Below are 12,689 nucleotides of genomic sequence, written 5' to 3' on the forward strand. Positions count from 1 at the left end.
ATAATATCAATAGAAGTGGATTCCTAACAGAACCCAACATTCTTCTCACATGACAGGTAAGAAGATCATGCAGTGTCAGAATCAGGTTTAATATCACCAGCATATGTCATGAAATGTGTTACCTTCGCAGCCGCTGTACAATGCAATAAATAATAATATAGACAGGACACCAGGAATAATCCCCCCACTTTTGCTTGATATGATGGGCTGTATATGTTCCTTTGGGAACACTTAATATCAAATGTGCAGTATTGCTTCTGTCCTGTAAACACTTGGGTCCAAAGGTCACCAGACTTGATGCAAACTCACAACCTTCTGATGTAGACAGAATAATATTACCAGCTGTCCCATGACTGCCACAAACAGCGTCACCAAGCTTGTCGTTAAGCAGATAAGAATTAATCAGATTGCTTGAATTAAATTATGCAAAGTGATGAGTAAATACAGAAACCCATCAAAAGGCAAAAGACTTTGACTCTGGGTAAAAGGAGAGTTTGAATGGAACTTAGTAAGCGATGTGACTGAAGGACAAGAAAACTAGCATGAAAAGTTATATTTTCTAGATGACTGATGGGCTGTAATAATTTTTATTCGAGCTCTGTAAGCTATGGTTTACTTACCATGATTATGAAATGTTATTTCTTCCATTTTTGATTCCATTCCTTACAAAATTTATTAGAGGTAATTTTAACCTGGCCTAACAGATTGCTTCCAAATTGGTTTTGAGTTAAATCTGATCTTAAAAACCTGTTTGAATTTACTTAAGGCCAGATACAAAAATGACTGTGCTGTCATTTAACAACACATGATTCTTTCCTTGGAAGCTAAATGCACAGAAACAAAATACCTTGATTAACGGGCAGAGCAGTGAATTATTAATGATGAGGTATCAGTTGTACTTCTAACTCTACACTGCAGCAAAAGACTGAGGAGGCTTTGGCAGCAAGTGTAATTAGCTACTTTTTATGAATAATTAAATCACAGCTGGCTGTCACTTGGCTTTGGCCATGAATTTCAAACTCAAAAAGTGAGATATTATGAGAAATAGTTTAAGGCAGTGCTGCTGTTCTCAGGAATAAAACATCTGCTTCAGTCTGCAGTGATATATCACCCTGATTGAAGCAAAATGGCGCTTGGGCTGGCCTGGTGAGTGTCCCTCCATTGGCAGGAAGGTCCCAGATGATCAGAAATAACAGAACTAATTACAGCACTATATGTGATCCTGGTGAAAATGTGACTTCTTCCTTGTGGAACATGTATTTGACTTCCTTGTAAAAGAAGGCAAGGTATAATGATTTTCAAGAAGATTAGATTGTTCTGACAGTCTTTCCATATGACCCCCTCATTAAGGAAGACAAGTGTAGAATTGTCACGGGAACAATGGCTTCCAACCATATTCCATATTGACAAATACACATAGGGCTGTAGATGAGTAAGATTCAGGAATTTCCTGTGCACAGTCTCAAAGAATTCACTATCATCAATACAATTGCAATTGTTTAAGAGGAAAGCCAACCAGCATCTTCTCAGAGAAACTCAAGCCAAAGGTACATAAATATGGACCTGGGAACAGACTTCAGGAAATGGATAGGAATGTGTCTTTGTTTATGACCACACAATGAAGTATCAGTTATACATCGTACTTCCTTTCTGATAATTGATCAGAATGCTCAATTCCATTGACTTCAAAGGAACCAAATCCACGAAGGAGCAACAACAGTGAGCTGACACTTTAGCACCTTTTCTAACGCTGGCAAGCATAAAGCTGAGGTCTTTGGTCATCAGTCAGTATCCATCCTGAAGTCAGAGCACCCTTTGAGGGAAACTGAGCCAGGGTAATTGAATGCAAACACTTATAACTGGAGCAGGTGAATTATTTTCAACTTAATCCTGACAATCCTAATTTCAATCAGCTGATTTAAGCAGGTGAAAATTTAAAACCAATAGGGATCTTAATTAAGTATGATATATGCGTTAGATGTTGAAGGTAATTTTAAATCTCATCTATACAAGAAGGCATTTGTATATTCCTCATTGGATTGAACCAGGTCAGTTTTTGTGTCAGACCTAGACTTCACAAGGAGCAATTAGGTTTTCCTTGTGGCTGAGTGGTCCCAGTCTCCACGCACTCCCAACCTCCAGTTTCATCCATATCGTAGATTAACTCAGGAATCTCTCTTGTGCATCTGGTGATCCTGTGTTGCCCTGTTATCCAAATCCCAGGAGCCTCTCACATCAGTTATCCGCATGGATTAAACCAGTAATACGATAGTGTTAATGAGACCTGATGCATTAAAGGATAAAACCCATACATCCATCTACAATGGTCAGACTGTGAAGACAGTTGTCATTTCCTCACATGTGATCAAAAGCCATTTCCTAAACAATCCTTTAGTTTCAGTCACTTTTTATGATACTAAATTCATAACTCTGAATTTACTGATGAACGGAAAATAGTTATCAGCTGATATAGCAGGACTTGAATTCATAACAGATTATTAGTCCATATCTCCGCGTCTAACTATTAAGCATCATGACCCAACACACAATACTGAATTGAATGCTGTTGTTTCATTAGATTGCCAAATGCTACAGTAGGGTTTGAACCAACAATCTCTGCACTAATATATATCAATTGAACCATGTTAAATTTTATTTAAAGCAACCTGCAATGTAATTATACTAAGTATGATTAAATCATGTTTGGATTTTGATTTAACTGCAATCACAGTCAGGAATCATGAATATAGCTGTATTTGTGTCACTTTTTATAATGCAGGTTTATAATAATAAAATAACACTTTTTATAAAGTGTACTGCGAGAAGGTAACTGACCTCATGCTCTTCATAGATTTCGGGGTCCGTCTGGGGACTTAAATAAGGAAAGAGGCACAGTCTGTCTCCCATTCGGAGGTGATACTTTCTGCCATCTGCAAGCTGCAATGACATATTCTGAAGAACTTCTCTAGTAATAAATGGCGCTGCTGTCAGTCGTAGAGTCTCATTTAAAACACTATCTGTGAACAAAGGGAGTAGCATTTCTGTTAAATTAGATCAACCAATCCACCTAGATTGTCCACTGGTCAATTTACATTTTAATTCTCTAGTGAACAACATTTGCAACCAACAGTTTTGTAATTGTATTCCTCTTGGCACAAATTCTTTGGTTCAGAGACTTGGTCTGAAAAAAAAAATGAATGAACCGCTTACATTTATCTGGTGGGAGATTTCAACACATAATCTGTAGAACCAGTATTAATAAAGTTTTATCCTCTTCATGAGTGTAATGTCTTTGGGATTTTGGGATGATCAGAAAGAAACCTGCCCAAACTTCCCAACTTCACTTCTTTTATTAGATTTTCAGCCAATACAGAGAAAATAATTTAAATTAATGATAACGCAAGGGAGTCTGTAGGTCCTGGAAATCTGAAGCAACACATGCAAACTGGAGGAACAGCAGGTCAAACAGTATCTATGAAAAAATCAACAGCTGACATTTCAGGCTGAGACCCTTTATCCTGAACTGTGATTTATTCTCAATTAATGATCTTCACTAAATCAAATCCAAATCATTCAGCTGAAAGGACTTTGTACTAAGTCATTGAATCACTTGGACATTTGTTTAGTTTAGATAAGAATTTAGACACAATCAAATATTAATCATAACTTGACCAGGCACTATCTCAAAAGATAGCTACTCTCACATTTGCCTAAGGAGGTCTTTACATTAATGTTTTATGATGCTTGACTTTCACACTGAATCAGAATCAGAATTAGGTTATCAGAGACGTATGTTGTGAAATTTGTTGTTTTATGGCAACAGTACAGTGCAAAAAATAAAATGTCACTACAAGTCAGAATAACAAATAAATGTAGTACAAATGAAGAATAATGAAGTAGTGTTCATGGGTGGATGAAATGTTCTGAAATCTGATGGCAGAGGGGAAGCAACCATTCCTAATGTTAAGTGTGAGTCTGCACCTTCACTCTGACCATAGTAATGAGAAGAGGGCATGCCCCAGGTGGTGACAGTTCTTATTAATGGACGCCAGCCTCTTGAGGGACTGCCTTCAATGGTCTTCAGTGGCCGGGTGGTGGTGGCATGTGCCACTGAAGGAGCGGGCTGAGTCTACAACCACCTGCAGCCTCTTTTGATCCTCTGCATTGGAGCTTCCATACCAGGAAGCTTTGCAACCAGTCAGAATGCTCACCATGGCGCATCTGTAGAAATCTGCTACAGTCTTTGGTGACATATCCAATCTCCTCAAACTCCTAATGAAGTTTAACTGCTGCTATGCCTTCTTCATGATTGTGCCAATGTGTCTGGCCCAGGATAGGTTAAGAGAAAACTATACTGCTTCGTACTCAAAGAATGTTATTGCACGGAAAACAAATATGAAATTATTTCCCTAACATAATTATGCAAATTTGATTACAATTAGAAACTCAAAATGTATAAAATAATAATGCAACAATGGAATAAAAACTCTATAGATTCCAAAGCAGGAAGGAAAGGTAATCATTAAAATTCAAAGGACATTTGTCCACTGAATTATAGTTTTAGTTGGAGCTTAATGATAAACATTTGTTAGCATATGCATGTGAACTACTGGATTATGAATAAAGAAAACTGTACCTAAAATAGGTGTATTGTTGAGTGCATCTTGGCTAACAATGGGTATTGTCAGGTTAAAAAAGATTTTCTTCATTTCCTCCTGGACTGCATGCTTTGCTTCTGGGTGCTTTAGCAGGAATAGTAGTAGCCAAAATGCTGCAGGCCCATAATTACCCTAAAAAAATCAAAGCAAACGAATGATATTATATCTTTTGACAAGAAAGGCTTTATTAATCAACTGATTCAGTACATGTGTCAATGTCAACTGCTGATGGCTATATTGGACTTCCAATGCACAAATTTATGAGTCTTTGTTGCCAAGATCCTTGATAGAAAGAAAACTTGCAGTGATCCAAACACAGGAAATAATGATACGTCTATGTGTCCTGAGGTAGATAGCAGCTGAAGGGTTCCATATACAGTCTACTGGCTATTTGATTACATAATGTAAAAGATTCTTTCTTTTAAAGAAGATTAAAATTTGTGATGAAAAGGTCAGATTTCTATAATTACATCTTCCAAAAATAATACTTTTGACAATGGCATCATAGTACGTGCAGCTGTCCACAGACGAATTATTATTGCCCGATGTGTACCAGTATCCAGAATGTGAGTTGAGTTGACAGCCTTTTGACTCCAAGATGGATGTAGGACTAACAGAGCCACAACTGATACAAGGGGTAGGAACATGCATTGGCAACAATTCTGACAACAAAAGGATGCTAAATACAGAATGATGCAATACGTGGACTAGAACATTTTTAGGACATCATTAATAACTTTCATATGTTCACCATTTTACACAGATAATCACAGTATTATTTATAGTCAGCTCATATGATTGTGAGTGCTTAATGCAGCTTCGAAGTAAATTTACTTTTCATTGAAAGCAAACTGCACCATAATATGATCTATATATTATGCTTCCTTTTATACCTGGTCCATTAGAATACTGTTGATGTAAAGTTTTGTCCCAATAAATTAGAATTTGCAAATCTTTAAGCTTTTAAATAGTACATTGGATTGAATCAAGCTGAATGATTTTGTTACTAAAAATGTCACAGGAAATAGGTAAGATTGAGATGCTTCGCTTTCATTTTCAATTCATTATCAGATTAGACTGAAAACCAACTCACCACTCAAAATATGTACTGTTACTTGTTCTTTATAGTTTTAACTGAAATAACTATAAAAGGAATTTTAACTAAAATCATTTATTCTCCTAGAAATTGGAAGTGCATACAGTTATCTTAATTTTCAGAAACTTACTAAATTATTCTTTCTCATAGCTTACCATTGACAACAATTAGTCATATTTCAATGACTATTGACAGGGACACTCTTTATTACTTTTAACAAAACTTCTTCCAAAGGATTCTTCTCATACAAAATGATTGAGATATATAGTGCACACTTTTCATTGTAAGTATATTGGAAATTCATGGAAGCCTTAGAAATGTAGTCATTATAGTTAGTCTTTTTTTGAATGGGGATGGTGGGTAGTGGCATTGGTTTGGGCAAGTCTATTAATTTCAAATAAATATAAACATTTTGGTATAATGAGAAAAGCTGAAGTCTTCTTTTCCCTCCCCATCCTTGGAATCTGAATCAAAAACCTTATGCAGTGTCATTTGAGTCTCCCATCATTGTTAAAGTAGGCATGTTTGATGTTCCTGACTCCTACTATGAAGAAATGCAAGCTAATCAGTACCTGTTGAATTTCCATAAAATTCTCTCAGTTACTCATTAGACTTTTAATGAAAGAAGACTCAAAAGCTTAGTGCATAGTTAATCTAAACATTGGTAGATTAAGAAATCACTTATAAAAATAAAATTATTTATAGAAATGTAAAAACATACTTAATTTATACAGTGAGTCTCAAGATGGCTCAAGATATGCCACAGACAATTACGTGCTTGGGAGGTAAGTTTGGTTGCTGTTGTAATTAGGGAAAGATGACAGCAAGAAGTGACAAATGGTACTAAAATAAATAGACAGTGAATCTACTTTTAATGATGTTGGCTTAGGCAAATGTAATGTTAGCATTCATTTTGAGAGAATTAGAATGTAAAAGCAAGGTTATAACATTGAGGGTTTATAAGACATTGGTCACACGACACTTGGAGTACTGTGAGCAGTTTTAGGCCCCTTGTCTAAGAAAGAATGTGCTGGTATTAAAAGCGTCCAGATGGGGTTCACAAGCAAGATTCCTGGAATTAAAGGGTTAACACATGAGAAACATTTGATGGCTCTAAGCCTGTAAGCATTGGAGTTTAGAAGAGTGAAGGGGGATCTCATTGAAAATATCAAATATTGAAAGACCTAGATATAGTGGATGTGGGGAGGATGTTTCCTATTGTGGATGAATATAGAATCAGAGGGCACAGCCTTAGAATACAAAGACGTCCTATTAGAACAGAGATGAGGAGGAGTTTCTTTAGCTAGAGGGTGGTGGATCTGTGGAATTCATTGCCACAGATGGTTGTAGAGGCCATGTCATTTGATAAACTTAAAACAGAGATTTGTAGGTTCTTGATCAGTAAGAGTGTCAAATGTTATGGGGGGAAGGCAGGAGAACCAGAATAAGACAGGCAATAAATAAGCCATGATGGAATGACAGAGCAGATTCGCTGGGCCAAATGGCTTAATTCTACTTCAATTGTATGTCTCAAGGCCTTATAAATATTAGCAAAAAGTATTCTGACCCCCCCCCCCCCACCACCACCACATGCTCTCCTGCACCCTCCCTTTCTTAAAATAATGTTTTGAAGTATTTCCCATTCATTTGGGGGAGGGATGTAATGCTGAGGCTTTATGAAGCCGCACTTGGAGTATTGTGAGCAGTTTTCGGCCCCATATTTAAGAAAGGATGTTCTGGCATTGGTGATTTCCAGATCAGGTTCACAGGAATTTTTCCAGAAATGAAAGGGTTAACATATTGCCTTTTTAGTAGCACAATTAACATATTAATGGTACACTTGGGCCAGGGGCAATGCTTAACAGCAACTGGAAATGGATGAAATGTGAATATTTATTGAATAAACAAAAACAACAGACTAAAGCAACTGTAAATGCGGAGTAGAGATTGTAGCTTTTGTGATTGCATATGTAGCTGTTTACAAAGCATAATAGAACAACAAATGTTGCAATTTACTTCTGAGTTGAGAACTTCTTTCACAGAATTGTTTAATAAAACAGCCCACTTATAACAATGTAGAGAGAATATAACCTATGAAGAGTTTTATGTTTCTTCTTATACAGGGAATATCCAGCTGAAGAAAGACAAAAGGGATTTATCTTTTATTCCATTTTTTGTTTTTATTACTACTATGGCCCTGTACTTCCTTCAAATTCACAGGGAATGGATATGTTACCTAACAAGAAAAAAATGAAGTTTGACCTTGGTTTGCATATTTTTATGTGCCAAAATGGAAACAATAATTCAAATCCTAAACACATGCATCTAGAGGAAGTGTGAATGCATAATGCTTATAATAACAGACAACTGTCATTTACAATATGTGAATACAACTGATTGTTTTATCAGCTGAGAATTCAGCACCATGGTCAAGGGCACACAAATCTATTTCAAAACTTCAAGATTTCACCTGTTCGTAATTGTTCTCCAAAAGAAAATCAGTTTTGCAGTTTATTACATGGATGTAGGAAGCAGGATTATAAAGAAAATGTTCCCCCATTTGATTAGATCACGACATAAATAAAATACCATTGAGGAGCCATTGATGGGATTTGTTAAAGCACAAGTACAGAGCAAAGGAGGAATTGCTTGAAGATTACTAATTGATTTTTCTTTTACAAATGCTCTCCAAGAATCTTTACCACCCCCCCCCAACTTTTGAACTGTAGTGAATTTTACAGAAATCAATGATTAACATTATATAAATGACAAAATAAATTTGACTAGAATGGCCAGTTAATCTGTTTTATGTTTTGTCATAGCTCAGTTTAAAGAGGTTGGCCAGGATGACAAAATAAAGCTCCACTCTCTTATCAGCCAAACAAGATGTGTTGTGATGGCTGCAGCTGATTAGAAACCCAAGTACCAATGGGAATTCGTTAACATCATCAAAAACATAATTTCCTTCTCAGCTTGGATGATAATCTAAAAAGGTTTCGTGCTTACTTAGACTTTAACACTTGTCTTTCAATTTATACCCATCTGGTCCCTTTTATTTTTGTTCTATTTGGCCACATAATATTTTAAGCATCTGAATTTGTTACTTGTGAATCAGTTTAGTGAAATTGTGTGCCTCTAGTGACTCTCTTAGTTTGAATTGCAAGAATGCAGTTAAGTGTTAGAATGATAACTAAATATTTTATCATTTGATGTAATAAATATCTGGAGAAAGAAAGAATACTTCAAGTTTAAAAATTGAGCCTTTCAGTACAGATCATTGGTTGTCAAGACATTCAATCAGAGGATTAGTGGATGATCATCCTATTGATCAATAATTTAGGCTACTAGAAAGTGAAATGTCACACTGATAACATTGTCTATTAACACCTACCTTATTACTTAAAGTGTGGTGCTAAAGTATGGTCATAGCATAGAGTCCACAATTAAAAGATATGATTACCAGCAAAGAACAATCATGGCCAGGGAAAGACCATGATCGCCCACATCATACAGCATGGCATACAATCAATGAACAAATCAAATAAATGTACAAACTAGCAAAAACAGATGTATTTATTTTTATGAAATTACCCAAAATTATTTTATTACATGAAAAATTTTATGGAATGGTTGAACAAGTTAGGCCTTTATTCTTTGGAGCGTAGAAGGTTGAGGGGGGACTTGATAGAGGTATTTAAAATTATGAGGGGGATAGATAGAGTTGATGTGGATAGGCTTTTTCCATTGAGAGTAGGGGAGATTCAAACAAGAGGACATGAGTTGAGAGTTGGGGGCAAAAGTTTAAGGGTAACATGAGGGGGGATTTTTTTACTCAGAGAGTGGTAGCTGTCTGGAACGAGCTTCTAGTAGAAGTGGTAGAGGCAGGTTCGGTATTGTCATTTAAAGTAAAATTGGATAGGTATATGGACAGGAAAGGAATGGAGGGTTATGGGCTGAGTGCGGCTCAGTGGGACCAGGTGAGAGTAAGCGTTCGGCATGGACTAGAAGGGCCGAGATGGCCTGTTTCCATGGTTATATGGTTATATGTTTCCATGTTATATGGTTATATGGAATACATATTTTTAAAAATGGCAAGGTTTTGGGTGTTAATGGTGGTTAGAGTGTGAGCATTTTTTACAGAAGCACTCTCCAGTGATGTAGTTATAGATTGTCAGTTAACTTTTCAGTATGCACAAATACTTAGCTCTATCAATAGAGATATTCTTACACATGAGAGTTGCTAACATCATCTGTCCTCTCAGATAGACATTAATGTTCTTAAGGCACTAAGCAATGAAAAATGGGGAAGTTCCCCGACAGACTTGGCAAATGATTCCCCGTGCAAATCATCTAATTATGTATCTCATTTACATTTTGTATAACATGTGTTAGAACAATAGTTTTTCAAATGGTAGGAAGTGTATTGGATCATCCACCGGGAGGAGGAAGATGAAAAAGTAGTGGATAAAGAAGGAACAAATTGAGATAGATCTATTTTGCCTGCTCCATCTGTGAGGGACTTATTCCCTTAAACAGTAATATCACATCTTTCCTTTCCACTTTCATTGTCTGTTTTAGTGCTAACTTGGCCAAATTATGAAAAATCACTGCAAAGTATATTAATAAGTAAAATTAAATTAGACTATGTATGAAAGCTAGCTAACTCCCCATATACCTACCCTTATTTGAAATGCCCCTATGTCTTACTTCTGACTTTGATACTAGTCTATTGCATGCCTGCGTCAAGGCTGATGACCATGAGTGGAACAGACTGCTGATGGCTTTGATATACGACCTTGAGCAATCCAGAAGGCACCGTTTCACATTGCTCCATTATACCATGTGCACGGAGCTTCAGGCTGGTTTTCTAGCAGCAACAAGGGCACAGGCAAAGCAGCAAGGGTGGAACATGTACACTGTACGCAGCAGCTAGATACCTCAGCACCCCTTTTATCTGTTGAAGGTCAAATTAAGTCGGCTGCTGTGAGACTCTGCGTACTACACTGCACATTGTAGCCCATTGCCACTATACAAGCAGCCTGCACTTTGACTTTGGATGGTTCCTTCAGTGGAATCTGTGCGCAGTTGGGAATCGCTGCTTTATTGTTGGGTCTAGAAGTGATCCCACAGCCACTTCAGAAGTTATCAGATTATTTCTCCAGTGTCTTTAACAGACATATCCTATTCTCCCTCAATATATATGCCTGAAATAATCATGAAACGGAAGAATGATAGGAGGGAAATCTTTAAAGGCAAAAATAGTTAAGGATCATTTTACACTATAGGGGGATAACAGTGCACTCCATTGTAACAGATATACTATTATCATATTTAAAAGAGCATTGGCTCCAGGCTGTTCTGTGCTTTTCATACGTACAGCCAAGGAACAATTTACAATATCACACAAGGTCTTTTTGTGTGCCAGGAAACAGAATCCAGCAGCCTGTGACACTGCATCACTTCCAATGCAGATGAATATCAGGAATCTATTTTAAGGCATGGGCATGATGATCGGTGTGATTGCACTTTAGACACCACAGCATCTCTAACTCCATAACATTGAACTATTTTGGTCTGAATACAAAGCCCATAATAGAAACTATTATCATAATGTGCAAGGTTTTTGTATCAAGGGAGGAAGTGACATGCTGCAAATTTCAGCTATAAAAGGACAACTCAGAAATTGTACAACCCCAGAGAAATGTAAGCAATTAATCTTAATCTTACACTCACAAAGAATTCATCAAATGCAATCATTAGATTTGCATACAGGTGATATTGATGAGATCAGATTCATTTTAAGCCAAATGTTTTTAAAGATTATTTCTTTCTGGCCATTTATATAGAAATGCAAATATTTGTTTGCTCATCTCAGTATAAATTCAGAATGAGCGGTTGGAAGCAATTTTCAATTGAACTGACCTGTTTAAAACAGTCACAGTTCGTCTGATTTCTGAGTAAATGAACTTGGTCAAATGAACAAGATGACAGATTTCTATTTTGATTTGATTTGATGTCTTATAATAGATTAGACACACAGAAAGTAGGTTTCCACCCATTGGAAGAGCTCAATATATTTGTGTAGTAATCCTCTCTGTATGGCCTTCAGACTGATCTTAACTTATTTGAAGTGTTAATGAGAAGTTGAAAAGGCAAAGAGATGAATATAGAATACAGGCTAATAAAGTATTCATAGGTGAGATGTACTTTGATAAATACAAACTCAACAGCACAAATACTCTCCTTATCACACCAAATCCATCTAACACCTGTTTATGCTAATTATAATTTTTATTCTCCTCACATTGATTACTTCCCCATATTCTACCACTCACCTACACAACAGAAGCAATTTGCAATGGCCAGTTAACCTGACAATCCACACATCTTTGTGATATGGGAAGAAACCTGAGCATCTACAGTAATCCCACATAGTCACAGGGACTCCAACATACAAACCTGACATAGATAGCACCCAAGGTCAAGATTGACCCCAGGTTGTTGAAAATACAAACCAGTAGTTCTATTAGCTCTACTGGCTGCACCACTATTCTTAAGTACTTAAAAAAATAATTAATTTTATAAACATGCTAAACTGATTGCAATGAACAATGGCTTAACATTTTCACAGGTTTGATAACCCCTTACAAGTTAACGGGGATCCAGTTCTTACAATCAGCTAATCCTGGTGTGCAGCTGAGTGGCCAGAGACAAACTGCATACTAACCCTCCATTCAATACATCAGAAAGGTGTAATTAGGTGGTTTCTTTCTATGGAATGATTAATTACAGGTAAGCTCTAGCAATGCAACAGAAGTTATAAAATACTACTGATGGGTAAAGATACGATTTTGGAATAATAATATGTATTTAAATATAAGCATAGGCTTGCAGCAATGGAAGGTGTTCCATTCAGTGGGTTGCAAATACTCCTT

General features: G+C 36.5%; 1 protein-coding gene across 2 annotated transcripts in view; it reads right to left on the bottom strand.

The window, feature by feature from the left end:
* Positions 1–12,689, bottom strand: part of ptgis (prostaglandin I2 (prostacyclin) synthase) — a 60,216-nt gene that overhangs the window by 7,943 nt on the left and 39,584 nt on the right. For both annotated transcript variants that reach the window (XM_059980596.1, XM_059980598.1), the window contains exons 7-8: positions 4,637–4,790; positions 2,836–3,017 (exon numbers count right to left, since the gene is read on the bottom strand). In XM_059980596.1, the coding sequence (XP_059836579.1) occupies positions 2,836–3,017; positions 4,637–4,790 (336 nt within the window). The remainder of the gene's footprint in view (positions 1–2,835; positions 3,018–4,636; positions 4,791–12,689) is intronic.

The sequence above is a fragment of the Hypanus sabinus genome, chromosome 9, assembly GCF_030144855.1.
Source record: "Hypanus sabinus isolate sHypSab1 chromosome 9, sHypSab1.hap1, whole genome shotgun sequence".
NCBI lineage: Eukaryota > Metazoa > Chordata > Chondrichthyes > Myliobatiformes > Dasyatidae > Hypanus > Hypanus sabinus.